This window comes from Pleurodeles waltl, chromosome 10 (assembly GCF_031143425.1).
Source record: "Pleurodeles waltl isolate 20211129_DDA chromosome 10, aPleWal1.hap1.20221129, whole genome shotgun sequence".
NCBI classification, from domain to species: Eukaryota; Metazoa; Chordata; class Amphibia; order Caudata; family Salamandridae; genus Pleurodeles; species Pleurodeles waltl.
Window position 1 is genome coordinate 6,650,004 of NC_090449.1, and position 25,167 is coordinate 6,675,170.

Consider the following 25,167-nt stretch of genomic DNA (forward strand, 5'->3'; position numbering starts at 1 on the left):
GCTAGCAGGTAAGTACCAGGGGGTGGGGGGACGGACGACACAAGTAGGCACACAAAGCACACCTTCAGCAGCACAGGGGTGGCCGGGTGCAGTGTGCAAAGCAGGCGTCTGGTTTTGTATAGGAATCAATGGAGGGACCCGGGGGTCACTCTAGCGGTGCAGGCAGGGCACAGGGGGGGCTTCTCAGGCCAGTCACTGACTGAGCTAGGCAGAGGGTCGTCTGGTGGTCACTCCTGCACTGAAGTTCGGTTCCTTCTGGTCCTGGAGGCTGCGCGTGCAGTGCTTGGCCCAGGCGTCAGGTTCCTTGTTACAGGCAGTCGCGGTCAGGGGGAGCCTCTGGATTCTCTCTGCATGAGTCGCTGTGGGAGTCCGGGGGGTCGTCTTGGGTTACTCACGAGGTCGCAGTCGCCTGGGAGTCCTCCCTGTAGGGTTGGTTCTCTGGAGCTCGAGCCGGGGGCATTAGGTGCAGAGGGTGACATCTCACGCTTCCGGCAGGAAGAGTGAGATCTTAAAAAGTTGTTAGAAAGTTGCTGTAGGTGAACAGTGCCGCTGTTCTCAGGAGTTTCTTGGGCCTTAGGATTTCAGGGCAGTCCTCTGAGGCTTCAGAGGTCGCTGGTCCCTGTCGGATGCATCGCTGTGCAGTTTTCTTTGAGTCAGGAGACAGTCCGGTAGGGCTGGGGAAAAAAAGCAGTTGTCGTCTCCGTCGTCTCTGCAGGGCTTTCAGGTCAGCAGTCCTCCTTGTTTCAGGTTGCAGGAATCTTATTTCCTGGGTGCCCCTAAATACTGAATTTAGGGGTGTGTTTAGGTCAGGAGAGCAGTAGCCAATGGCTACTGTCCTGGAGGGTGGCTACACCCTCTTTGTGCCTCCTCCCTGAGGGGAGGGGGCACATCCCTAATCCTATTGGGGGAATCCTCCACTCTCATGACGGAGGATTTCTAAAGGCAGGGGTCACCTCAGCTCAGGACACCTTAGGGGCTGTCCTGACTGGAGGGTGACGACTCCTTGTTTTTCTCATTATCTCCTCCAACCTTGCCGCCAACAGTGGGGGCAGTGGCTGGAGGGGCAGGCATCTCCACTACCTGGGATGCCCTGGGGTGCTGTGACAAAAGGCATGAGCCTTTGTGGCTCACTGCCAGGTGTTACAGTTTCTGCAGGGGGAGGTGAGAAGCATCTCCACCCAGTGCCAGCTTTGTTCCTGGCCACAGAGTGACAAAGGCACCCTCCCCATGTGGGCAGCAACTCGTCTGGTTGTGGCAGACTGGCAGAAACTGGTCAGCCTAGCACTAGGAGTCGGAATGGTATTCAGGGGGCATCTCTAAGATGCCCTCTGGGTGCATTTTACAATAGATTCCACACTGGCAGCAGTGTGCATTTATAGTGCTGAGAAGTTTGATACCAAACTTCCCAGATTTCAGTGTAGCCATTATGGAACTGTGGAGTTCATGTTTGACCAACTCCCAGACCATATACTCTTTATGGCTACCCTGCACTTACAATGTCTATGGTTTTGCTTAGACACTGTAGGGGCATAGTGCTCATGCATATATGCCCTTACCTGAGGTATAGTGCACCCTGCTTTAGGACTACAAGGCCTGCTAGAGGGGTGACTTACATATGCCACAGGCAGTGTGAGGTGGACATGGGGCTCTGATTGGAGTGCCATGTCAAATTAGTAATTTTCTCCTCACCAGCACACAAAAGCTGTGAGGCAGTGTGCGTGTGCTGAATGAGGGGTCCCCAGGGTGGCAAAAGACATGCTGCAGCCCTTAGAGACCTTCCCTAGCATCAGGGCCCTTGGTACCAGGGGCACCATTTACAAGGGACTTATCTGAGTGCCAGGGCTGTGCCAATTGTGGGAACAAAGGTACAGTTTAGGGAAAGAACACTGGTGCTGGGCCTGGTTAGCAGGGTCCCAGCACACTTTCAATCATAACTGGCATCAACAAAAGGCAAGAAGTCAGGGGGTAACCATGCCAAGGAGGCATTTCCTTATACACTGCAACATAGTAACGGGGACAAGTCTGTTCTAACCCACAAAACACTGATTAAGAGTGAAACGTGGGCCTTCCATCCCATAGTTGTAAATGCAAGTTGAGGACAGGGCAGACACCCACTGTTGCAAAGTTGGGACCAAGGATGGGAGGACGGGAATGGTTGGTGAATGTTTTTCCAGCACAATCTCAAATCTTCACCAGATGGAGTGGATGGCAACGCACCGGCAGCTTGGCATGGAGTACATTGCTACGCAGAACACTTGTAGTCCCAGAAGCCCTTGAAACCACAAACTGCGTATGGTTCGTTCTGTAATCCAAGAAGTGACCCACCATTTGGATGACAGACACAGGTCTCTGTGACGGAGTAAATTACTTTGCTGGGCAGGAATCCAGAATTTCCCCGATAAAAAAATATTCCTAAAGGGCACTGGGTGAGGAGGATTTGAGGTGCTTTACAGAGAACATAAGACGGTATATGAACCAGATGCTTCTACATTCCTTGACGCTGCTCTTAAGCAGACAGAAGAATACACTTCTGGGGCCAGGATGTTGGTGAAGAACCAGAAGTGAGGAGGGGTGATGTGAGCCACAAAGGCAGAGGCCCTGTAGTGGCAGCATTGGTTTACAGCCGTGAATCAGTTATTTCCTATTTCTAGCAGCCTTCAGCCTCCCCATAGCCTCCTGGCTCGAGTGGAACCTGGCTCAACCACAAAATCAGATAAAGAATCAGGAGATGGAACAGCCTGATGAAGTTGGGACTGCGCTGGAAGACGTCGACAGGATCTGCTGGACTCCACTCCCAGAAGAAACCACCATGGCGATAAGAAGCGGTCCCCTCTCCCACAGGCAGAAACTGGAAGACTAATCTGAACTAGTACAACAGGCCCCAGCACCATACCCAGGACAGATGGGCTCAACCCCATGGTGCTAGGGCGGCTCCCACCCCCAGAAGGGGACCTCGGGTCAGCCAGCTGGTGCAACAGGTGAGGGGCCGAGCATAAGAGCGCTTGATTCCCAGGGCAATGCCATCTTTTCATGGCCCTTGAAGAGGAAACCTGGCTGAAACAGTTTGGTACCAGAGAAAAGAGGGTCTTGTGACCCGGTGCTTCACCTTCCCAAGGTGACTTGTACTAGTGATGGTAACCTCAGGCCGCAGAGTGCCTCACTGCTTCAATTGCAGGAAAGATGTGGGAAAGCTCCATAGCGCAGATCCTGTACTTCTCAACTCTCCTTACAGAAACCAGTGTCTCCAGTGCTAGGGGTGTAGAGCGCCATTCCGCATGAAAACCGGAGGACTTCAGTTACCTTGCATCCATGGCTGTGCACAGCATCGGTTTAATCTGGATGAGTGAGTCCTGGGCAAGAGATGCAGAAGTTATGTTGCACACCTACTGCAGTCCATGGTGCGTGAAGCACGACTTAAGCTGGAACACTGCAGCACATGCTGATCACACAGAAGGAATAAAAGAGCAAAAAATAAAAGAAGGGAGTAGCTAAGCATGAGAGAAGCAAGTTCTGATCTATATCGACCAATGGGAAAAGAGAAGTGGAAGGGCACGCACCCGTGAGGAGCAGGAGTACATGGTATGTATGAAGCCTCCACGCCTGTGCGGTACTTGCATGAAGCTCTCCAAGAACAGTTTTAACGCAGTTGCTTGCGCCCCACAAAGCGGCAGGGTGTAGTGATAACCACTCAACTTGGGCCTCAGCAGTGCAGAACACAACAACAGTTCAGCGTTGGCTTCACATTCAAATCTTTATTAGGATACGCATTCAATTATTCAATCTTCTTTCACTAGACTAGACCTCGCTGGCACGGGGTTACCAGATGAATCCTCTGCAGAAATCATCAAGCTTTCTAGAGCAATGTTGTCCATTCAATGTGACCAAAACCAGGAGCCAGAAGACTCTGGTGAAGAAGAGCCAAGTTCATAACTTCCCTGGATGCTGGTCAACTTCATAAAGTTCAACAGGCGAAGAAGTCCAACCTCCTGTCGAATATCCGCTCCCTTCTCCGTGGAAGGCCTAGGTGGAATGTGACAGCACAGTTCGAATAACACGACTCCCTGTCCAAGAGTACCAACGTGTTCCTCAAGGCTGCATTCTGATGGCACCATCCAGCCGGATTACCTCACCATTCAGCATGGGGTTCTCCACAATGGCCTGGACAAGGTGAGCGTACTCTCCGGGGTCCCCGAGGCGGCTGGGGAACGGTACCTGTCTGGCCAAGAAGGTCCTCACCTTCTCAGGAAGGCCGGCCAGCAGAGGAGTTGCAAACAGGCCTAAGGAAAGAAAGAAAGCGGAAGAAAGGTCAGCCAAGCTTATGGGTTCCCTAGAGGTGAGCCTACTTTCTTTCTCTCAAACACCTTTTGTTTAGTACACATTGAACTTGACAGAGCTGTAATACTTAGAGCTAAACAGATCTAGCAGCTTTCCCTTTAAAGTTTAATCCGTGGCCTATTTGCCACGGATTTCACATCTTGCTTCATTATCGAGCTACAGGCGACTACAAGGAGTCGCCTTTTATTCCAGTACATCGCTGGTCTTTTATAAACATTCAAGACCACCCCTTAGGCTTCAAACGGTGCATTTAATTTGGGCTTTTTGAACAAGGAAAGTGATGTGCCTTTACAACAGGCCTGTAATGTTGGGATGACTGCAGTAACAGCCGAGCAGTTTAGTGCTGCTTCGAAGGATGCCCAAGTGTACATTGCCTCAAATCTCTGAAACACTAGCTTTTTTTATTTTAATAAAAAGTACACAGAATATCTCTACTACTCCAATATACGGTTTGCCTTCCACAGTCACAGAGTAGGCCACACAAGATCCAACTATTCTCCATTAGGAACAATCACATAGCAAAACATTAATACTCTAGATGTGAAGCCAGTTTTTATGGTAAAGATGGCTGCTTTTGAACGAGAAAAACAGAAATTCTTAGGATCACAACGAAACAATCATTCCCAGACCTAAAAGTTCTCTCCTTTGACACCAGGGGTAAACCCATTAGTTTTGCCAATTTTTTTCTGGTCTTGCAGTTGTTTATAGCAGAAATCACTGAAGGATAGCTACCTATGTGAGCATGTATGGTAACCACCCTCTGGCAGCACAAATATAAGAATAAAGCAGGAAACTTTCAAAATCAGGAGCAGGGAACAAAGATGGACAGGAAATCCACTGACTCCTGAGCAAGGGGAAGACCCCCAAATCACTGAGCATATATTTTACACAACAGGTCTACTGCCGACGGCTGATGCTGCAAGACCCTAAAATGTCAGTCCAGTCCCTTGCAGTCTCTGCCTTTGAACTGTGATGATCCGGATGCTTCATTTCTGCACATCGCACTACACTGACAGTGTGCCGGCTACTGCCCTTGAAGGTAGAATCAAACATGACCGGGGATGGGGGTCACCTTCACTCTGCGTACACAGGGATCAGTTCTAGGGAGATCATACCCTGACACACAACCTGCAGCTGCAACCTGGTAGTTGGTGCATGGTCTATGTGGGTGGAAGAGGAAACTGGCAGAAACATGTAGAACGTGCGGAGGTAGAGCTCTGGAGCACTGCAGCCCCGAGTGTGAGAGAAGCAGGCGCCATTTCACACTGACCTGCAGAGGACAAGGAAGCGGCTGAAGTAAGCGACTGCCTAAGGAGAGCGCGCGCCAGGCGTGAAGAGGGAGGGCGCGTGCCAGGCGCGAAGGAGGGCTCGCGCCAGGCGTGAGGAGGAAGGGAGGGCACCTGCCAGACATGAGGAGGGAGGGAGGGCGCCTGCCAGACATGAGGATGGAGGGAGGGCGCCTGCGTGAGGAGGGAGGGAAGGCGCCTGCGTGAGGAGGGAGGGAAGGGGCCTGCGTGAGGAGGGAGGGAAGGGGCCTGCGTGAGGAGGGAGGGAAGGGGCCTGCGTGAGGAGGGAGGGAAGGGGCCTGCATCAGTGATGCCAGCAGAAAAGCGAAGGTAACGTGAGCCCTGAAGTCAAGAAAATGGTGTCCCACGTACTGGCATAGTAGTGAAAACAATACATACATTTATACTTGGGTTACAGTGGGGCCATCAGGCTACTGGACCCCAGTGCACTACTGCCCCCAGCTCTGCTAATTCACGTTTCACACATATCTCACCCGAGCAGCAGCTTCAGATCCTAGACCTAGGTGGGCGCGCAGCGCATGATGAAGACGGTGAGCGATATCGACAGAGTAGTAACTCCCACTGATGGGCAATGTGAGCAGCTCCCGCTGCTGGCCTCTGTAAAACCTGGCACAGGCTGGCACTGAGGCGCTGGCTCTCGCTGTGAAGGTAACACCAAAGGGCAGTGTGAGGAGCTCCCCACGATGGGTGGTGTAAATTACTGGCTTTGTGGGGAATGGATCTGTGGTCTCTAGCACGCGTGCGAGAACCAGGAGCAGGTGGGATGTGAGGAAAGATGGCTCTTCTGGCAGCCTGTCCGTAAAGCTGCTTCGACCGGCAGCCTGTCCGTACAGCTGGCTCTAGGAAGTTGTCTCTGTATATACAATCTCAAAGTGAGATAGTGCTCAGAGTCCAAGGATTGGGCAGAATTCAGGGGGCATCTTCTAAGATGCCCTCTGTGTGCATGTTGTAATAAATCCAACACTGGCATCAGTGTGGGTTTATTATACTGAGAAGTTTGATATCAAACTTCCCAGTATTCAGTGTAGTCATTATGGAACTGTGGAGTTCGTGTTTGACAAACTCCCAGACCATATACCTAATATGGCCACCCTGTACTTACAATGTCTAAGAATGAACTTAGACACTGTAGGGGCATATTGCTCATGCAGCTATGCCCTCACCTGTGGTATAGTGCACCCTGCCTTTGGGCTGTAAGGCCTGCTAGAGGGGTGACTTACCTATGCCACAGGCAGTATTTTTTGTGCATGGCATCCTGAGGGAGCTGCCATGTCAACTTTGCCTTTTTGTCCCCACCAACTCACACAATCTGCAATGTCAGTGTGCATGTGTTAGGTGTGGGGTCCCTTACGATGGCACCACACATGCTGCAGCCCTTAGGGACCTTCCCTGGTCACAGGACCCTTGGTACCACTGGTACCTTTTACAAGGGACTTATCTGTGTGCCAGGGGTGTGCCAATTGTGGAAACAATGGTAAAATTAGTGAAAGAACACTGGGACGTTTTACACATCTGCACATTACTTCTTTAGACATCTGGAGTAGAGTTTGTATTTAATTGAAAATATGTTCAGGGTAAAGGTGACTGCCAGCAACGCCAGCAAGTTCACGCTGTCAGCTGACAATGCCTTAAATTACACAACATGTTTACAAGGTGTGCTATTTATCATAATATATTCCACTCAAGGTGTTTACATGTTTTGTGTTTGTTTAATACGTCTTGCCTGGGTGCAATCCATACGTAGAGCTTAAACAAATAAACAACTAGTTGCACAGTGTCAGCTGGATCTCTAAACCAATGGCGCACAATCTCCACCAGCAGAAGTTAATGTTTAATCTGCGACCTTGGAGGGCACAGCAGTTGAGAAACATGTTGACCGACATGCAGCTAGGAGACAGGTCGAGGTTTTAAAATAAGAAATGACGGGGCCATTCTTCCTGCGAGTCTTTGGTACAAGGGCAGGGAGCCAGAACTCCTATCAGTGCTGTCGCTCTCTGCTGGGGCAGGTCAGATGAAAAGTATGTGTGAGTAATAGACGAAGACAGCGCTCTCTACTTCTGCACAGCCTCTTGGCACACAGACAAGCCTAGAAGACGATATGAATGAGGTATCCTTCCGCTTACACTGATAGAAAGTTATTCTTTGTCTGGTAGAGATCGCGCTTCTGTTTTTATTGACATGATGGGGTTCCTCGAAGGGCCCTTCAGCACCAGGACTCATCAAATTAAGTAAGCCCCAGGAGCCATCCTAGAGGTCACTGTCAAGGTCCACGTAGAGTGTTCACATGTTATCTGGGGCTCTACATGACTGGGCAGACCGTGGGCTCCTACCTCCTCGGCTAGACAGAGGCTCTCCAAGGAGGTGTCTTTTAAAGAACCGAGAGAAGAGGTCACCTTTAGACAACATCCGAGAGTTAGAAGAGCGCCACCGGTGGAGGGAGGAGTACACGTCTTCAGAGGCTACAGCAGTCATGAGGCGTGTTTGCAGGCCCCTGTCTGCATGGAGGGGGGCGCCATACCGGGCCTCCTGTTTGAAGGTTACACCTAGTGCCTAAATCGCAAGCAAGTATTGGCGCGTCTGGGTGGTAGCTTTTAGGTATTTTATTTTAACTCTTTAAAAAAAATTTTTTAGCTGGGGAACCTTGCAAAAAAGTATTAAATTAAAATAAAAAAAACACTAAACAGGCAGAAGCAGGAACGGACCAGCTAGCTGTGGAAAGATACAATTCATCCAAACAGAAGCAACAAACAAACAACAGCAATGCTCCAGGGACAGGACAAACAAGAACAGGGAGGAAAACCATCCAATCAGGTAGAGAAACCTGCGCTAGACAAGGCGGCCGTCGAATCATGATGAGAAACCTGAGCTAGACAAGAAGGCCATCAGATCATGAAGAGAAACCCGAGCTAGACAAGGCGGCCATCCACTCATGAAGATGGGGCTGACCCAGAGGCCACTATGTGTTGTACTGTAGACAATACGTCTTTGGCATAGACGGATAAAGCTGTCTATGTGGGTGAATTAAAGAGGGCGCTTTCTTCAAATGGCGTGCTCTGTTCAGAAGCACAGGGTTCCTCAACGACAATAGGCTTTATTCGATCAACAGACCATCAAAGCAATACAATACAAAGATAGATAGCATCATAAATAAGACAATACAAGTCTACCCTAAACCAATATCGGACGATAAAAACCCCAGTTGCCCAATCTTTAAATCCCATTAAAAATTATTGTTTATACAAAAATTGCGTATACGCCACGCTACCACTAAAAACTGACTTACTCCATAAATTAACACATTTGAGCTGTGGCTTTTTAAGAACCTCAAAGCTAAAACACATTTCCTTATCTTCATTTCCCGGCAGATTTTGCGGATCCACTTAGACCTAGGGACTAAGTATGCGGGACAGAAAAACATAAAATGTTCTACTGTTTCAGGGGAAATACCACACACGGGGCAAATATCAGAAGTGGCATTAGATCTCCATCTACTCGTCAGGGTCTTCAATTGTAATGTCCCGAAACAAAATCTGCCGTATAGTCGTTTGCCTAGTAGGTCAGGTATTATATCTAAATATAATTCAAACTCCATAAAAAGATTAGTTAGACGGCTCCTCACTGGGTTCTGTGGCTAAGGATTTCAGAAATATTTCAGCTATTTTACTGCACTAGTGTTTCCAGGATGAACTCTAAACGCACTTGTGAAAAGGTCCTCAATTTTTCTTAGTACTCTCTGGCAAAATGACCCCTTCACACCCCGGCCCTGCGGTCTAGTAAGGCATCCTTGCCCAGTCGCAGGCCAAGCAGGGGAAGACAACACCGCTTCACATGGCCTGGGACCGCAGGAAGCAGCACGGGGCCCACCTAAGTCAGGACTTCACACTTCCCAAGACCCATGGATTGATCAAGAAAGGAAATCCACTACTGGTATTCAGGGGGTCACAAATTTTGTTAGATGCGACCTGGCAGAAGAATTGTCCAGTAGCCCTTTGGCTCTTACCTGGTGCAATGGTGACCACACGGATGCCCATTGGTGCCAGGTCGCGAGCAATGGGCAGAGTCATCCCCACTATCCCTCCTTTGGATGCAGAGTAGGCTGCCTGCCCCACCTGCAAACAGAAATGATAAAGTAAGGTGAGAGCATAATTCACAGCTGCACCCAGGTACGAACTGGTGTGCACAGCTTTCTGCCAATCCATTACATACTGGGCGTGGAGTGACGTTGCAGCCTCCATACAAAGCACACAGTGCCTCGGCGGAGATCAGCGTGGGCCTGCGAGGAGCAGCGCTTCTGACAAACCAGTGCCCCCACACCCTGGTACTCACCTGTCCATCGAACGCAGCCACGCTGGCCGTGTTAACAATGACCCCTCGGTGCCCATCCGGGTCAGGCTCGTTCTTCCCCATTTCCCCAGCAGCCAGGCGGATGACATTGAAGGTACCAGCAATGTTTACCTGCAGGAAGAATGGTCAGATCACAAGATCAGCAGCGTTCTTTGGGCAGTGACGGGGTCTACGTCCTTCTAGATACTGTAGGGAAGACCGGTCCACAGCTCCACTTACAGTGATCACCCTCTGGAAGTCCTCCAGGCTGTGTGGAAGCTCCTTCTTGGCATTGTAAGTCTTCACTGCCACGGCAATCCCAGCACAATTAACAGCGATATCCAAGCGGCCAAACTTCTCCCTCGCCATCGCCAGGGCATTCTTCACATCTGCTTCGGACGTCACCTGCATGTGAGGGAATGAGAGAACACGTACAGGAACTGAGTGACCGAGGTGGAGATGCAAGGGCTATCCCAGATCTCTCCTTCACAAGGATCCGTGTCTGAAAAGAATGCTGCAGTGACAATTAAGACTCAAAACATTCTTGCACAGCAGCTATCCAGTACACACCGCCAAGCCAGATTCAGTATTGTTTGACTCAGGGTTTTCCAACATAGGGCCGAGAAGGTCAGGTTCATGCCAGATTTTCAAATATCCATCCAATTTTACATGCAACTACTATAAATGGAAATTGTGAGGAAGTGGGGTGCATTATACAGTGTGCCTGTGGGACCCCACCGTGCAATACACTTATAAATCCCTTTAGGAGTCTGGTTCCGTTTCTCAAACCTTCAGCTCAACTCAGGATAGCGGTGGCTGTGAGCAGCGAGGCTTGCAAAAAGGAACACATGTAAAGCACTTAAACAGACCAAAACAACTGAAGAGGACACTGAAAAGACACCAAATCTGACACCAATTAAAATAAAAAAATATGTATTTTCAGACAACAAAAAGAAAAAGGTGCACTGGACTGTTCCGGAAACGCAGAATTTACGAAGTGTAGTAAATCATGGTATTTCTGTATAGTAAATCATTATTTCACTCATCCATGAACAAGCATTGGCAATTTGAACAAATCTGACACTTTGAAACTCTTCCACCAAAATGTTTGAGCTAGTTGCAATGCGGTCACTTTAAACAAACAACTAAAGTCGGAATCTAGTCAGGGGGACCAGTCAGGTCCTCAGAAATAGTTACCTCAGGAGGTGAAGCAGTCTAATACGCAGCTAGCCTAAAAACAGAACTCACATTTTATTTCTTGGCATTCTGTGGGAAGGTTTGATTGAGCTCAAGCGACAGAACAACAAAATGTTACCATACGTACATCAGCAGGGGTAAAAAGGCACTGGTTGCCCAATGCCTTGGCCACGTTGCTGCCCTCAGATGTAGGAAGATCCAGCATAACCGCAGAGGCTCCCTGTTGAACTAATCGCTCCACCGTTGCCCGGCCAAGACCTGAGGCCCCTCCGGTAACGATGCCCACCATACCCTGTGGAAAAGAAGGCAAGGAGCAGTCAGTGTCACTCTGAACTTGACTGCACCAGGGAACAGTCCTATATTTGAGGGGGGCACTGCATATCCAGAGGAGAGTGTATACCGAGTCGTGGGACCCTATCCCAGTGTGTGCACTATTTCAGGTGGCACAGACTCGGGCAGGAGTGGCCTCTATCTTGGTAATGGCAGGGATCACTTTTCTCTGGGAGGTACTGCATCTCCCGACGCTTTCCATCTCCGGGAGCTCAGTCTCCCTTACAGTCTGGTTCCTCTGGGTTGCAATGATGCTGGTGTGTCTCAGTGGCCTACTTTAGGAGGCAGTATGGGACAAGGGCCTCTGTCTCGGACAGGGTCTCTGTTTTGGGGGATAGTACTGCTCAGTGTCTATATCACATTCTCTCCCTGTCTCAGGGCCAGCTCTTGCCTTCAGGTACCTCAGTGCCGCCCTGCTTGCACTATACAGGGTGGGCTCATTTTATCTCAGAGGGAGCGGTGCAGCCCAGGGTCAGTCTCACCTTCAGGCTCCCTCTACTAACACTGTATAGAGAGGTGATGAAGTGTAGGGGTGTGTGTTGGGGGGGCTCTGTAACTCTGAAGAAGCAATGTACCACAGGGTCTCTCTCTACTTCAGAGGAAGCTGCGCACCCAGGGTCTCTCTCACTTTCAGACACCTCGGGAGGGGGGGGGGGGGGCCTCATTCTATCCCAGACGCAGTGCACCCCAGGGTATCTCTCTACTTCAGAGGGAGTCGTGCACCCAGAGTCCCTCTCACCTTCAGGCTCCCCCTGGGGAGGAGGATGCTCTTTCTATCTCAGAAAAAGCAGTGCACCCAGGGTCTCGCTCCCCTCCAGGCTCCTCAGGGGGCTCTTTCTATAGAGGAAGCAGTGCTCCCAGGGTCTCTCTCCTTCAGGCTCCCCAGGGGGCTCTTTCTATAGAGGAAGCAGTGCACCCAGGGTCTCTCTCACCTTCAGGCTCCCCAGGGGGCTCTTTCTATAGAGGAAGCAGTGCACCCAGGGTCTCCCTCACCTTCAGGCTCCTGTGTGGGGGGGGGCTCTTTCTATAGAGGAAGCAGTGCACCCAGGGTCTCCCTCACCTTCAGGCTCCTGTGTGGGGGGGGGGGGGGGGGCTCTTTCTATAGAGGAAGCAGTGCACCCAGGGTCTCCCTCACCTTCAGGCTCCTGGGGGGGGGGGGGCTCTTTCTATAGAGGAAGCAGTGCACCCAGGGTCTCTCACCTTCAGGCTCCTCAGGGGGCTCTTTCTATAGAGGAAGCAGTGCTCCCAGGGTCTCTCTCTCACCTTCAGGCTCCTCAGGGGGCTCTTTCTATAGAGGAAGCAGTGCTCCCAGGGTCTCTCTCTCACCTTCAGGCTCCTCAGGGGGCTCTTTCTATAGAGGAAGCAGTGCTCCCAGGGTCTCTCTCTCTCACCTTCAGGCTCCTCAGGGGGCTCTTTCTATAGAGGAAGCAGTGCTCCCATTGTCTCTCTCTCACCTTCAGGCTCCTCAGTGGGCTCTTTCTATAGAGGAAGCAGTGCTCCCAGGGTCTCTCTCTCACCTTCAGGCTCCTCAGGGGGCTCTTTCTATAGGGGAAGCAGTGCTCCCAGGGTCTCTCTCCTTCAGGCTCCCCAGGGGGCTCTTTCTATAGAGGAAGCAGTGCACCCAGGGTCTCTCACCTTCAGGCTCCTCAGGGGGCTCTGTCTATAGAGGAAGCAGTGCTCCCAGGGTCTCTCACCTTCAGGCTCCTCAGGGGGCTCTTTCTATAGAGGAAGCAGTGCTCCCAGGGTCTCTCACCTTCAGGCTCCTCAGGGGGCTCTTTCTATAGAGGAAGCAGTGCACCCAGGGTCTCTCACCTTCAGGCTCCTCAGGGGGCTCTTTCTATAGAGGAAGCAGTGCTCCCAGGGTCTCCCTCACGTTCAGGCTCCTCAGGGGGCTCTTTCTATAGAGGAAGCAGTGCTCCCAGGGTCTCTCACCTTCAGGCTCCTCAGGGGGCTCTTTCTATAGAGGAAGCAGTGCTCCCAGGGTCTCTCTCTCACCTTCAGGCTCCTCAGGGGGCTCTTTCTATAGAGGAAGCAGTGCTCCCAGGGTCTCTCTCACCTTCAGGCTCCTCAGGGGGCTCTTTCTATAGAGGAAGCAGTGCTCCCAGGGTCTCTCTCACCTTCAGGCTCCTCAGGGGGCTCTTTCTATAGAGGAAGCAGTGCTCCCAGGGTCTCTCTCACCTTCAGGCTCCTCAGGGGCTCTTTCTATAGAGGAAGCAGTGCTCCCAGGGTCTCCCTCACCTTCAGGCTCCTCAGGGGGCTCTTACTATAGAGGAAGCAGTGCACCCAGGGTCTCTCACCTTCAGGCTCCTCAGGGGGCTCCTTCTATAGAGGAAGCAGTGCACCCAGGGTCTCTCTCTCACCTTCAGGCTCCTCAGGGGGCTCCTTCTATAGAGGAAGCAGTGCTCCCAGGGTCTCGCTCCCCTCCAGGCTCCTCAGGGGGCTCCTTCTATAGAGGAAGCAGTGCTCCCAGGGTCTCGCTCCCCTCCAGGCTCCTCAGGGGGCTCTTTCTATAGAGGAAGCAGTGCTCCCAGGGTCTCTCACCTTCAGGCTCCTCAGGGGGCTCTTTCTATAGAGGAAGCAGTGCACCCAGGGTCTCTCACCTTCAGGCTCCCCAGGGGGCTCTTTCTATAGAGGAAGCAGTGCACCCAGGGTCTCTCACCTTCAGGCTCCTCAGGGGGCTCTTTCTATAGAGGAAGCAGTGCTCCCAGGGTCTCTCACCTTCAGGCTCCCCAGGGGGCTCTTTCTATAGAGGAAGCAGTGCACCCAGGGTCTCTCACCTTCAGGCTCCTCAGGGGGCTCCTTCTATAGAGGAAGCAGTGCACCCAGGGTCTCTCTCTCACCTTCAGGCTCCTCAGGGGGCTCCTTCTATAGAGGAAGCAGTGCTCCCAGGGTCTCGCTCCCCTCCAGGCTCCTCAGGGGGCTCCTTCTATAGAGGAAGCAGTGCTCCCAGGGTCTCGCTCCCCTCCAGGCTCCTCAGGGGGCTCTTTCTATAGAGGAAGCAGTGCTCCCAGGGTCTCTCACCTTCAGGCTCCTCAGGGGGCTCTTTCTATAGAGGAAGCAGTGCACCCAGGGTCTCTCACCTTCAGGCTCCCCAGGGGGCTCTTTCTATAGAGGAAGCAGTGCACCCAGGGTCTCTCACCTTCAGGCTCCTCAGGGGGCTCTTTCTATAGAGGAAGCAGTGCTCCCAGGGTCTCTCACCTTCAGGCTCCTCAGGGGGCTTTTTCTATAGAGGAAGCAGTGCTCCCAGGGTCTCCCTCACGTTAAGGCTCCTCAGGGGGCTCTTTCTATAGAGGAAGCAGTGCTCCCAGGGTCTCTCACCTTCAGGCTCCTCAGGGGGCTCTTTCTATAGAGGAAGCAGTGCTCCCAGGGTCTCTCTCTCACCTTCAGGCTCCTCAGGGGGCTCTTTCTATAGAGGAAGCAGTGCTCCCAGGGTCTCTCTCACCTTCAGGCTCCTCAGGGGGCTCTTTCTATAGAGGAAGCAGTGCTCCCAGGGTCTCTCTCACCTTCAGGCTCCTCAGGGGGCTCTTTCTATAGAGGAAGCAGTGCTCCCAGGGTCTCTCTCACCTTCAGGCTCCTCAGGGGCTCTTTCTATAGAGGAAGCAGTGCTCCCAGGGACTCCCTCACCTTCAGGCTCCTCAGGGGGCTCTTACTATAGAGGAAGCAGTGCACCCAGGGTCTCTCACCTTCAGGCTCCTCAGGGGGCTCCTTCTATAGAGGAAGCAGTGCACCCAGGGTCTCTCTCTCACCTTCAGGCTCCTCAGGGGGCTCCTTCTATAGAGGAAGCAGTGCTCCCAGGGTCTCGCTCCCCTCCAGGCTCCTCAGGGGGCTCCTTCTATAGAGGAAGCAGTGCTCCCAGGGTCTCGCTCCCCTCCAGGCTCCTCAGGGGGCTCTTTCTATAGAGGAAGCAGTGCTCCCAGGGTCTCTCACCTTCAGGCTCCTCAGGGGGCTCTTTCTATAGAGGAAGCAGTGCACCCAGGGTCTCTCACCTTCAGGCTCCCCAGGGGGTTCTTTCTATAGAGGAAGCAGTGCACCCAGGGTCTCTCACCTTCAGGCTCCTCAGGGGGCTCTTTCTATAGAGGAAGCAGTGCTCCCAGGGTCTCTCACCTTCAGGCTCCTCAGGGGGCTCTTTCTATAGAGGAAGCAGTGCTCCCAGGGTCTCTCACCTTCAGGCTCCCCAGGGGGTTCTTTCTATAGAGGAAGCAGTGCACCCAGGGTCTCTCACCTTCAGGCTCCCCAGGGGGCTCTTTCTATAGAGGAAGCAGTGCACCCAGGGTCTCTCACCTTCAGGCTCCTCAGGGGGCTCTTTCTATAGAGGAAGCAGTGCACCCAGGGTCTCTCTCTCACCTTCAGGCTCCTCAGGGGGCTCCTTCTATAGAGGAAGCAGTGCACCCAGGGTCTCTCTCTCACCTTCAGGCTCCTCAGGGGGCTCCTTCTATAGAGGAAGCAGTGCTCCCAGGGTCTCGCTCCCCTCCAGGCTCCTCAGGGGGCTCTTTCTATAGAGGAAGCAGTGCACCCAGGGTCTCTCACCTTCAGGCTCCCCAGGGGGCTCTTTCTATAGAGGAAGCAGTGCACCCAGGGTCTCTCACCTTCAGGCTCCTCAGGGGGCTCTTTCTATAGAGGAAGCAGTGCTCCCAGGGTCTCTCACCTTCAGGCTCCTCAGGGGGCTTTTTCTATAGAGGAAGCAGTGCTCCCAGGGTCTCCCTCACGTTAAGGCTCCTCAGGGGGCTCTTTCTATAGAGGAAGCAGTGCACCCAGGGTCTCGCTCCCCTCCAGGCTCCTCAGGGGGCTCTTTCTATAGAGGAAGCAGTGCTCCCAGGGTCTCTCTCACCTTCAGGCTCCCCAGGGGGCTCTTTCTATAGAGGAAGCAGTGCTCCCAGGGTCTCTCACCTTCAGGCTCCTCAGGGGGCTTTTTCTATAGAGGAAGCAGTGCCCCTCAGTGGCTCATTCTCTCTCGGGGGGAGCAGTGCACCCCCAGGCCCCCTCTCACCCCCGGGGGCCCCCTCTGCTTGCAGTATGTATCTGGGGAGCTCCCTCTGCTTGCAGTATGTGTCGGGGGGGGGCACCCCCGGGCCCCCTCTGCTTGCAGTATGTGTTTGCGGGGCACCCCCCGGGGGCCCCCTCTGCTTGCAGTATGTGTCGGGGGAGCTCCCTCTGCTTGCAGTATGTGTTTGCGGGGCACCCCCCGGGGGCCCCCTCTGCTTGCAGTATACCTATCTCGGCTCGGGGGTGTCTCAGTCCCGGCCCCTCTCACCTTCAGGCTCCTCAGCGCCGCCATCTTCCTGCTCCGGCTGCTGCTGTCCTGACCCCGGCAGTCGGAGCCGCTGAGCCCGTCCCCGGGGCGGGGACACGCGGCCGCCATGTCAGAGCGGAGCCGGCCGCACGTGCGGGCGCCGCCGCGGCGGCCATCTTAGAGCGGTGACGGGGCGGCCATGCCAGAGCGGAGCCGGTGCGCGGGAGGGGGCGGGGGAGGGGGCCTCACGGGGCCGGTGGCCGTCCAGAGCCGGTCTCCGGTCCCCCCCCCGGGCCTCCTACTTCACGTCCTCTAATATCCCACCGCTCCGCTTCTTCCTACCCGTGAGTCACTTCACCGCCCGAACGGTACAGGAGACAATAATAATTAAATACAAGCCCCCTTGGGGGGGGAGCAGAGGTACCCGCCCCCGCCTAGGGTCTCGGCGGGTCAGGGGGTCGCGGACCAGTGCCAGGCATGGAGGCCCACCCGCCCTAGAAACAGGCCTCACGGCTGCTGCCCCGGAAGTAGGATCCCGGAAGTGACTCCGCAGCCACACTGTAGCCGGTATTCCAGCTCGGCTCTGTAAAGTATGTTTATTTAGCGCTGCGATGTCTAGGCGCTCTGGCGCTTCGTGGGCGGTTAGCGCCTTCCGCAGTGCACACCCGCTTTACCGGGCCACTGAAGTGCACACAGATATCTGCACTCGTTGCAGAGGGCCATGCGTGGTGCGCTGCTCCACGGCCGCTTGTCTCCCTTTGAATTCTGGTACTTGTAGTCCTGTTTTATAATGGGGGGTGGTACATCAGGAGAGCTCATGTTCACAAGTGCTTTAAATGGGCAGGTACTGTCCTTGTCTGAGTGCCTGCCCTTCTTTAATTGGAAGGGGAGAGTACCTGCACTTCTCAGCACTGTTGCAATACATTACAATGGAGGAGTACCAGTACTTCTCAGGAGCAAACGGGTACTCTGAATAGAGAATACCTGCACTTCTACATTTTCATGTAAAGCACTGCACCAGCCCTCTCTTCCACAAGGACAGGGTGTACTGTTAAGGGTCCCCTGCAGGGCTCCCTGACCTCGTTCACACAGTACAACCAGATTTAATGAGTAGTGAATCAGCCTCTGCGAAGACCATTATCCAACGCCGGGGTCACAAACTTTCCAGTGAAACAGTGAGGCTGGAGCAATTTTTGCAGTGGGGGAGGGTGCTGTCAATAATGTTATATCCCTTTACCATAATAATTGTGAAAAATCCAAGCATCATACAAGAAAAACAGTGTAGGTAATGTGGCACTCCCATTCAGCAGGTGAGTGGTGAGGGTGTGGTATGTTGCTGGTGATGCATTTTGGTGCATTATTGTACTAGCACACCGTCATTTACAAACAGCATATTTTCAATTGAAATGGCCAGTAAATTTACATAGACGTACAGTTTTAGTGGTAAAACTACATAGCTCAAAAGCAATGTGAAAATTGGTTTTCACTGAATATTTCTCATTTGCGCATCACCAAATAAAGTGTCTTGATTTGTTTTGATCCTAATGAAGGCTTTGTTTCCATCAAACTTCAGAATTACATAGATGTACTTTATTTGTGCTTTCGTAATTGCTGATAGAATTATGTGTATGGTTAATTTCCCAATATTTAAATGTTGTGTGTTAGAAACAAAGTCATATACAACAGCCGTTACTTTCCTTTTCTACACCCCTGCAGGATTGTCACCAAGATCACTTTTACAAAATCCATTCCCTTTGACGTCAGATATATTAAAAAATACACGTGTCTTTTCGAATAAGCAGCAGTTTGTCAGAAGACATGGCCTGATACTTGACTGTTGTCGTAGAACACGCAGCAAATGTGACAATCCTAGCATGAAATGTAAAGCCTCTTTATTGCTCATTCACCTTCTGAACACCAGCGTGATTATTTTCTGGGGGCGTTACAGCACCCCACCACCTCTGCCTAGGAGCACACCTCAGCATGGTGGAGGCCCTCTTTAATTTTCATGCAACAGAGATAAAATATATACCAGCCCAAATATTGACTCTGCACAGTGCAAACATTTAGTCCTGTTTGCATGTCAATGGCTGTCCTTTTTTGTTCCAGTCACACTAACAATGCTACACATTCTTTGGAGTTCTAACAGGAACGTGATGAGGGTGATTGTGTGGCTGTTGGAGAGGCAAACTGGTGTGGATCGATGTAAAGCTCTCAGACTGGAGCTGTTTGGCATTAAAATATTTATACAGCTTCAATATGTCCAGACACGTAACTACACATTTGTTAGTGTCTGCACCATCACAAACAATAAGACTTGTTCAGAGCTATTTGCATCCAACACTATGTGAAGAGGTCTTTGATCCTTCCAACCAAGTACCGAAGGTCCACACCTGGCGATCTACAACTTAAAGATTGCACACACAACCTTGAATTTGAAAACCAATTCTCTTATCCTAACGTTTTTGATAGGATCACCTGTATAGCTCTCAAAAGGCAAGGTCCTGATTTATTTACATTCTTTCCCCCTATACACATTGTGCAATACTGGATTAGGGGGGAACCAGAATCTCTTAACACATGCAATGTCACTCCACCAAAAGTCATCCAAGATCAAGGTTTATTCTTCTGGCCATGCTTTATGTTCAGCACCACCTCCTCTTTATGTTTGTTTTACCACCAGAAATAATGTTGCTTTCCTCTTTTGAGGAACCTGTATCAGTCTGCGCTACACATATGCAAAGTGGCCTGTTTTGCCACACTTTAGGCATTTAACACTTTTTAGCTTGACATCTGACATTTTGTGGTGTACTGCCACAACAATAACATGATGTAGATTGATATTACCTATGGAAGAGAATCCCTGGATTGAATTCAGTGTGGCGTGCATGTTGGAAGTGAGAATAAGGAATGATGTGCTGATGAAAAATGAAGGTGATGAACAATTGAAGGGAGTGAAGATCATGGTTGATGAAAGTTGGTGCAAACTCAGGACTGAAGGAGCGGGAACGGGATTTTGGGAGGAAAGGGCTGGGTTGTGTTTAGAGGAACAATTTCTTTTAAGAGTGGACAAAGCTATTTCTTCAGTTTAATTGCGAGGAAAAAGTATCAATCTGCTCCACAAGGGGCATTTTTGTATTACACGTACCAAGCGATGGGTGAAAGAGTTGCACGGGTGACCTAGGATTGATCTGGGGACAGAAAGAGTCGTAAGGTCACATGTAGAATGTAAAATGGCAGACAAATCTCAGAAAATTTTAAACCCACTGTTGGAAATTGCCCTTTCTGCTGTGTCGTTCCCAAACTTTTTGCCTTTCTCCTCCTATTTTCTGACCCTCTTTCTGTTGACTTTAGGACTTAGGTCACATTACCACTGCTAATCAATGCTAAAGTGCATGTGCTCTCACCCCTTGGCTTACACCGGTTTGGCTTATTTCATTTACCTGTAACTCCTTTTTAAAATGGTATACTATATACTCTCAGGGCCTTTAAATTAAATGCTACTAGTGGGCCTGCAGTGCAGATGGCACCACCCACAGAAGTAGCGTTTTAAACTTGTCTCAGGCCTACTACTGAAGTGCCTTTGTGTGCAGTTTACTTTGGCATGTTAAACTACTTGCCAAGACCTGAACTCCCTTTTTACTACACCCAAGTCAAACCTAAGTTACGTTACAGAGGCCACCTCCAACTGGCAGGTACTGTGGGGACTGAGTAGTTGATTCCATAGGCCTGAGCGTGATCCGGCTGTGGTTGGGAGGACCAGTCCGCGCCTCCTCTAGTAGCTGCACCATGCATAAGCGGGCAGCTCCACTACTGACTGTGCTTGCGGGTGGGACAAGGAGAAGTCTTCCAGCCTCAACTGGCAGTGCAAGCCCTCCCCCCCCACTGCATTTCCTTGCCTTGGGCCAGGCCCAGGGGGCACTCCGCACTGAAGAAGTGAGCCACCACGGCAATCCCCTTAGGATGAGCCAGGGGTTGGCCCTGTGATGGACCACACAAATTACCATAATTCACCTAAAAGGAGTGCATTTGCAGTACTTGGCCTGATTGTGCAGGTCGCTCTGCGTTGGGGGGTTGCCAATATGATCATCCTTACCTTACACGGCCCAAGATAATGAGAACAACCTCTGTATCTGTGTATGATGCACCATATTCTGCCAAGTCATGTTTACTGACATGCAGCGCTTGTGTGCCTTCTGAGTGTGTGTGTACTCCTAAAGTAACTGTTGTCATTCACGCAATGATGTGTGTCATTTGGATCCCATACTGATCATAACAACGCATACTACCAGCAGGGGGTGCACAGTACTAATCATGTCTGACCATTCGAGTTTCCTGCTATATCCCAGATGTTGCATTTCATGCTCAGATGTCAGAATATGGGGGTCGTTCTGATGCATGCACAGTACAGAATTTAGGAAGCATGTCATGGGTGATTACTGTATGACTCAGGACCACAAATACCATCATGTAGTAATAGTTTAAATGTACACTCCATATGATTCATGTCACTTTGTAGCGCAACCATATATATAACACTGCTAACCGGGACCCCAGTGTCGGTGTTCTCAGCCCTACATATGGTTAGTAAGTGTAGGAAGTTGGCTCTGTGTATACTATCTCAAAGTGAGAGATAGTGTGCGCAGAGTGCACAGATTCCCCTTAGAGGTTGATAGTGTCAAAATTAGATAATACTAATGCTCTATTTTGTGGTAGTTTGGTCGAGCAGTAGGCTTGTCAGAGGGTAGTGTTAAGCATTTGTTGTACACACAAAGGCAATAAATGAGGAACACACACTCAAAGACTTACTCCAGGCCAATAGGTTTTATATAGAAAAATATCTGTTCTTAATTTATTTTAGAACCACAAAATTCAAGATTTGAGGTAAGTATATAAAATGCAAGGTACTTCACACAGGTAAGTATAGAACATTGATTTAAAACAGTAATACACACAGTTTTGGTTAAAATGTCAATAAGCTATTTTAAAAGTGGGCACTGCGAAAATCAACAGTTTCTTGGGGAGGTAAGTTTGGTTAGCTTTCTCAGGTAAGTAAAGCACTTACATAGTCAGTCTCCTGGGCATAGGCAGCCCACCGTTGGGGGTTCAAGGCAACCCCAAAAACACAGCACCAGCAACACAGGGCCGGTCAGGTGCAGAGGTCAAATGAGGGCCCAAAACGCCTAGGTACCTATGAAGAATAGGGGTGCACCGGTCCTATTCTGCTTACAGGTAAGTACCTGCATCCTCGGGGAGCAGACCAGGGTTTTTTTTTTTAGAGCACTGGGAGGGACACACACAAACCCACAAAACACACCCTCAGCGGCGCTGGGGGGGCTGGGTGCAGTAGGCAAAGTAGGCGTCAGGTTTGCTATAGAAAGCAATGGAGGGACCCGGGGGTCACTTAGGCAATGCAGGCAGGGCACAGGGGGGCTTCTCGGGCCAGCCACTGACTGGGCTAGCATGAGGGCCGCCTGCTGGTCACTCCTGAACTGGTAGGTGGTTCCTCTTGGTCCTGGGGGCTGCAGGTGCAGTGCTTGGTCCAGGCGTCGGGTTCCTTTGTTACCAGGCAGTCGCAGTCAGGGGGAGCATCTGGATCCTCTCTGCAGGCGTCGGTGTGGGGGTGCAGGGAGGTCGACTTAGGGTGTCCACTTAGTTGGAGTCACCTTGGAGGTCCCTCTGCAGTGTTGGTAGTCCTGGACTCGAGCCGGGGGCATCGGGTGCAGAGTGTGAAGACTCACGCTTCTGGCGGGAAGTGGATTCTCTTTAAAAGTTGCTTTAAAGTTGCAAAGTTGTTACAGTTTCTGAATAGTGCCGCTGTTCTCAGGAGTTTCTTGGTCCTTTAGGTGCAGGGCAGTCCTCTGAGTCCTCAGAGGTCGCTGGTCCCGCTGGATGCATCGCTGTGCAGGTTCTTTGAGTCTGGAGACAGGTCGGTAGGGCTGGGGCCAAGTCAGTTGGTGTCTCCGTCGTCTCTACGGGGCTTTCAGGTCAGCAGTCCTTCTTCTTTCTTCAGGTTGCAGGAATCTGATTTTCTGGGTTCAGGGTTGCCCCTAAATACTAAATTTAGCGGTGTGCTTAGGTCAGCGCTGCTGCCCTTGAGGGTGGCTACACCCTCCTTGTGCCTTCTCCCAGAGTGGAGGGGGGCACATCCCTATTCCTATTGGGGGAAATCCTCCAAACTGAAGATGGAGGATTTCTAAAGGCAGGGGTCACCTCAGCTCAGGGCACCTTTGGGGCTGTCCTGACTGGTAGGTGACTCCTCCTTGTTTTTCACATTATCTCCTCCGGACTTGCCGCCAAAAGTGGGGGCTGTGTCCGCAGGGGCGGGCATCTCCACTAGCTGGGATGTCCTGGTGTGCTGGAACAGCAAGCAGGAGCCTTTGAGGCTCACCACCAGGTGTTACAGTTCCTGCAGGGGGGAGGTGTGAAGCACCTCCACCCAGTGCTGGCTTTGTTCCTGGCCACAGAGTGACAAAGGCACTCACCCCATGTGGCCAGAAACTCGTCTGGTTGTGGCAGGCTGGCAGAAACAGGTCAGCCTAGCACTAGGAGTCGGACTGGTATTCAGGGGGCATCTCTAAGATGCCCTTTGGGTGTATTTTACAATAAATCCCACACTGGCATGAGTGTGCATTTATTGTGCTGAGAAGTTTGTTACCAAACTTCCCAGTGTTCAGTGTAGCCATTATGGTGCTGTGGAGTTTGTAATGACAAACTCCCAGACCATATACTCTTTATGGCTACCCTGCACTTATAACGTCTAAGGTTTGGCTTAGACACTGTAGGGGCATAGTGCTCATGCAACTATGCCCTCACTTGTGGTATAGTGCACCCTGCCTTACAGCTGTAAGGCCTGTTAGAGGGGTGACTTACCTATGCCACAGGCAGTGAGAGTTGGGTATGGCACCCTGAGGGGAGTGCCATGTCGACTTAGTAATTTTCTCCCCACTAGCACACACAAGCTGTGAGGCAGTGTGCATGTGCTGAGTGAGGGGTCTCCAGCGTGGCATAATACATGCTGCAGCCCTTAGAGACCTTCCATGGCCGCAAGGCCCTTGGTACTAGTGGTACCATTTACAAGGGACTTATCTGGGTGCCAGGGCTGTGCCAATTGTGGGAACATAGGTACAGTTTAGGGAAAGAACACTGGTGCTGGGGCCTGGTTAGCATGGTCCAAGCACACTTTCAATCATAACTGGCATCAACAAAAGGCAAAAACTTAGGGGGTAACCATGCCAAGGGAGGCATTTCCCTACAGTAAGTATTTCTTACACCCCACAATTTGCATACTTTGGTACCTAGGGCATTGGTACACCAGGGGTCTCCCATGGGCTGCAGCATGTATTGTCCCACCCTTGGGAGCCCATGCAGAATGTGTCTGCAGGCCTGCCATTGCAGCCTGTGTGAAATGGTGCATGCACCTTTCACCCCAGATGAAAGGCTTACCTTATATCACAGTCACTGCACTTTGACCATATATGTCAACCTAAGGTATGCCTTTTAGCCCAAGGGCAGGATGCATGATTCGAAGTGTGAGGGTACCCCTACAAACCCCAAACTCAATTTCCTGGGCTTTGTAAGTGTGCAGAAACCATTCTAAGGTATGTAGTGGACACTGGTTATTACAAGATGTCCAACTACATAATGGTTTCTCTGAACCTAGTAATGTTTGGTATCATACATGTTGGAATCATGTAACTACACTGGTTCCAGTGTTAGTTGGATACCACCATGTATATTTGTGATGTATGTGAGGGAATTTAGGGAGTCTGGGTACTTCAGATGAAGTTTTAGTAGGAGTGTGCGTACTCTGCAGTGTAAGAGTAGGAAAGTCGTCGAACTTCATATGTGTTTGGCGCTTTGTGCTAAAAAATTGTCCACGTGGTGGTTGATGGACGGATCCTGCGTGGTCTAAGACTTCTGAGTATATTGAAAAGTGTATGAGACACTTGGGGCCTCATTACAACCTTGGCGGGCGGCCACCGCCGCCCGCCAAGGTTTAACCGCGGTGTGGCCACCAATGCGGCCACACTCCCGCCGGCCCCATTTTGACATCAGAGTTGAAACAGAGTTTCCGCCTGCCGGCCTAGCGGGGATGTCTGCCACAACATGGGAGCCGGCGGTGTTGCGGCCGTGCGACGGGTGTAGCTGCACCCGTCGTGCTTTTCACTGTCTGCTGTGCAGACAGTGAAAAGCAGTGTGGGGCTGTGCCTGGGGGCCCCTGCACTGCCCATGCCAAGTGCATGGGCAGCGCAGGGCCCCCAGGGGCCCTGCAACACCCCTTCCCGCGAGACGTTCCATGGCGGTTTCTACCACCATGGACAGGCTGGCTGGAAGGGGACTCGTAATCCCCTGGGCAGCGCTGCAAGCAGCGCTGCCCTGGCGGATTAAAACCGCCGGGACAACCATGGCGGTAAACTGCCAGTCCCGGCGGTGCGACCGCCA

At 51.4% G+C, this 25,167-nt stretch overlaps 1 protein-coding gene across 2 annotated transcripts; it reads right to left on the reverse strand.

Moving 5' to 3' along the window:
- Nucleotides 1-3,732: 3,732 nt before the first annotated feature.
- On the reverse strand, nt 3,733-17,206 carry HSD17B10 (hydroxysteroid 17-beta dehydrogenase 10). 2 transcript variants are annotated; one of them, XM_069209329.1, is made up of 6 exons: nt 16,744-17,206; nt 11,290-11,454; nt 10,206-10,370; nt 9,969-10,097; nt 9,643-9,751; nt 3,733-4,277 (listed from the first exon to the last, which is right to left on the reverse strand). In XM_069209329.1, exons 1-6 carry the CDS (start codon nt 16,849-16,851, stop codon nt 4,087-4,089), a joined length of 867 nt encoding a protein of 288 aa, XP_069065430.1. In that variant the 5' UTR covers nt 16,852-17,206; the 3' UTR covers nt 3,733-4,086. The 2 variants fall into 2 exon arrangements, with proteins under 2 accessions (XP_069065430.1, XP_069065432.1); XM_069209331.1 differs by lacking the exon at nt 16,744-17,206 and adding an exon at nt 12,693-12,716.
- Nucleotides 17,207-25,167: the final 7,961 nt, after the last annotated feature.

Bases quoted from the DNA above. Each gene is read 5' to 3' on its own strand.
- HSD17B10 (XM_069209329.1), bottom strand. From the start codon at position 16,851: ATGGCGGCCGCGTGTCCCCGCCCCGGGGACGGGCTCAGCGGCTCCGAC. The intron at 11,455-16,743 runs GTGAGAGGGGCC...TCTTTTCCACAG, and splicing joins CGGCGCTGAGGAGCCTGAAG to GGTATGGTGGGCATCGTTAC. The intron at 10,098-10,205 runs GTAAGTGGAGCT...TTCTTCCTGCAG, and splicing joins ACTTCCAGAGGGTGATCACT to GTAAACATTGCTGGTACCTT.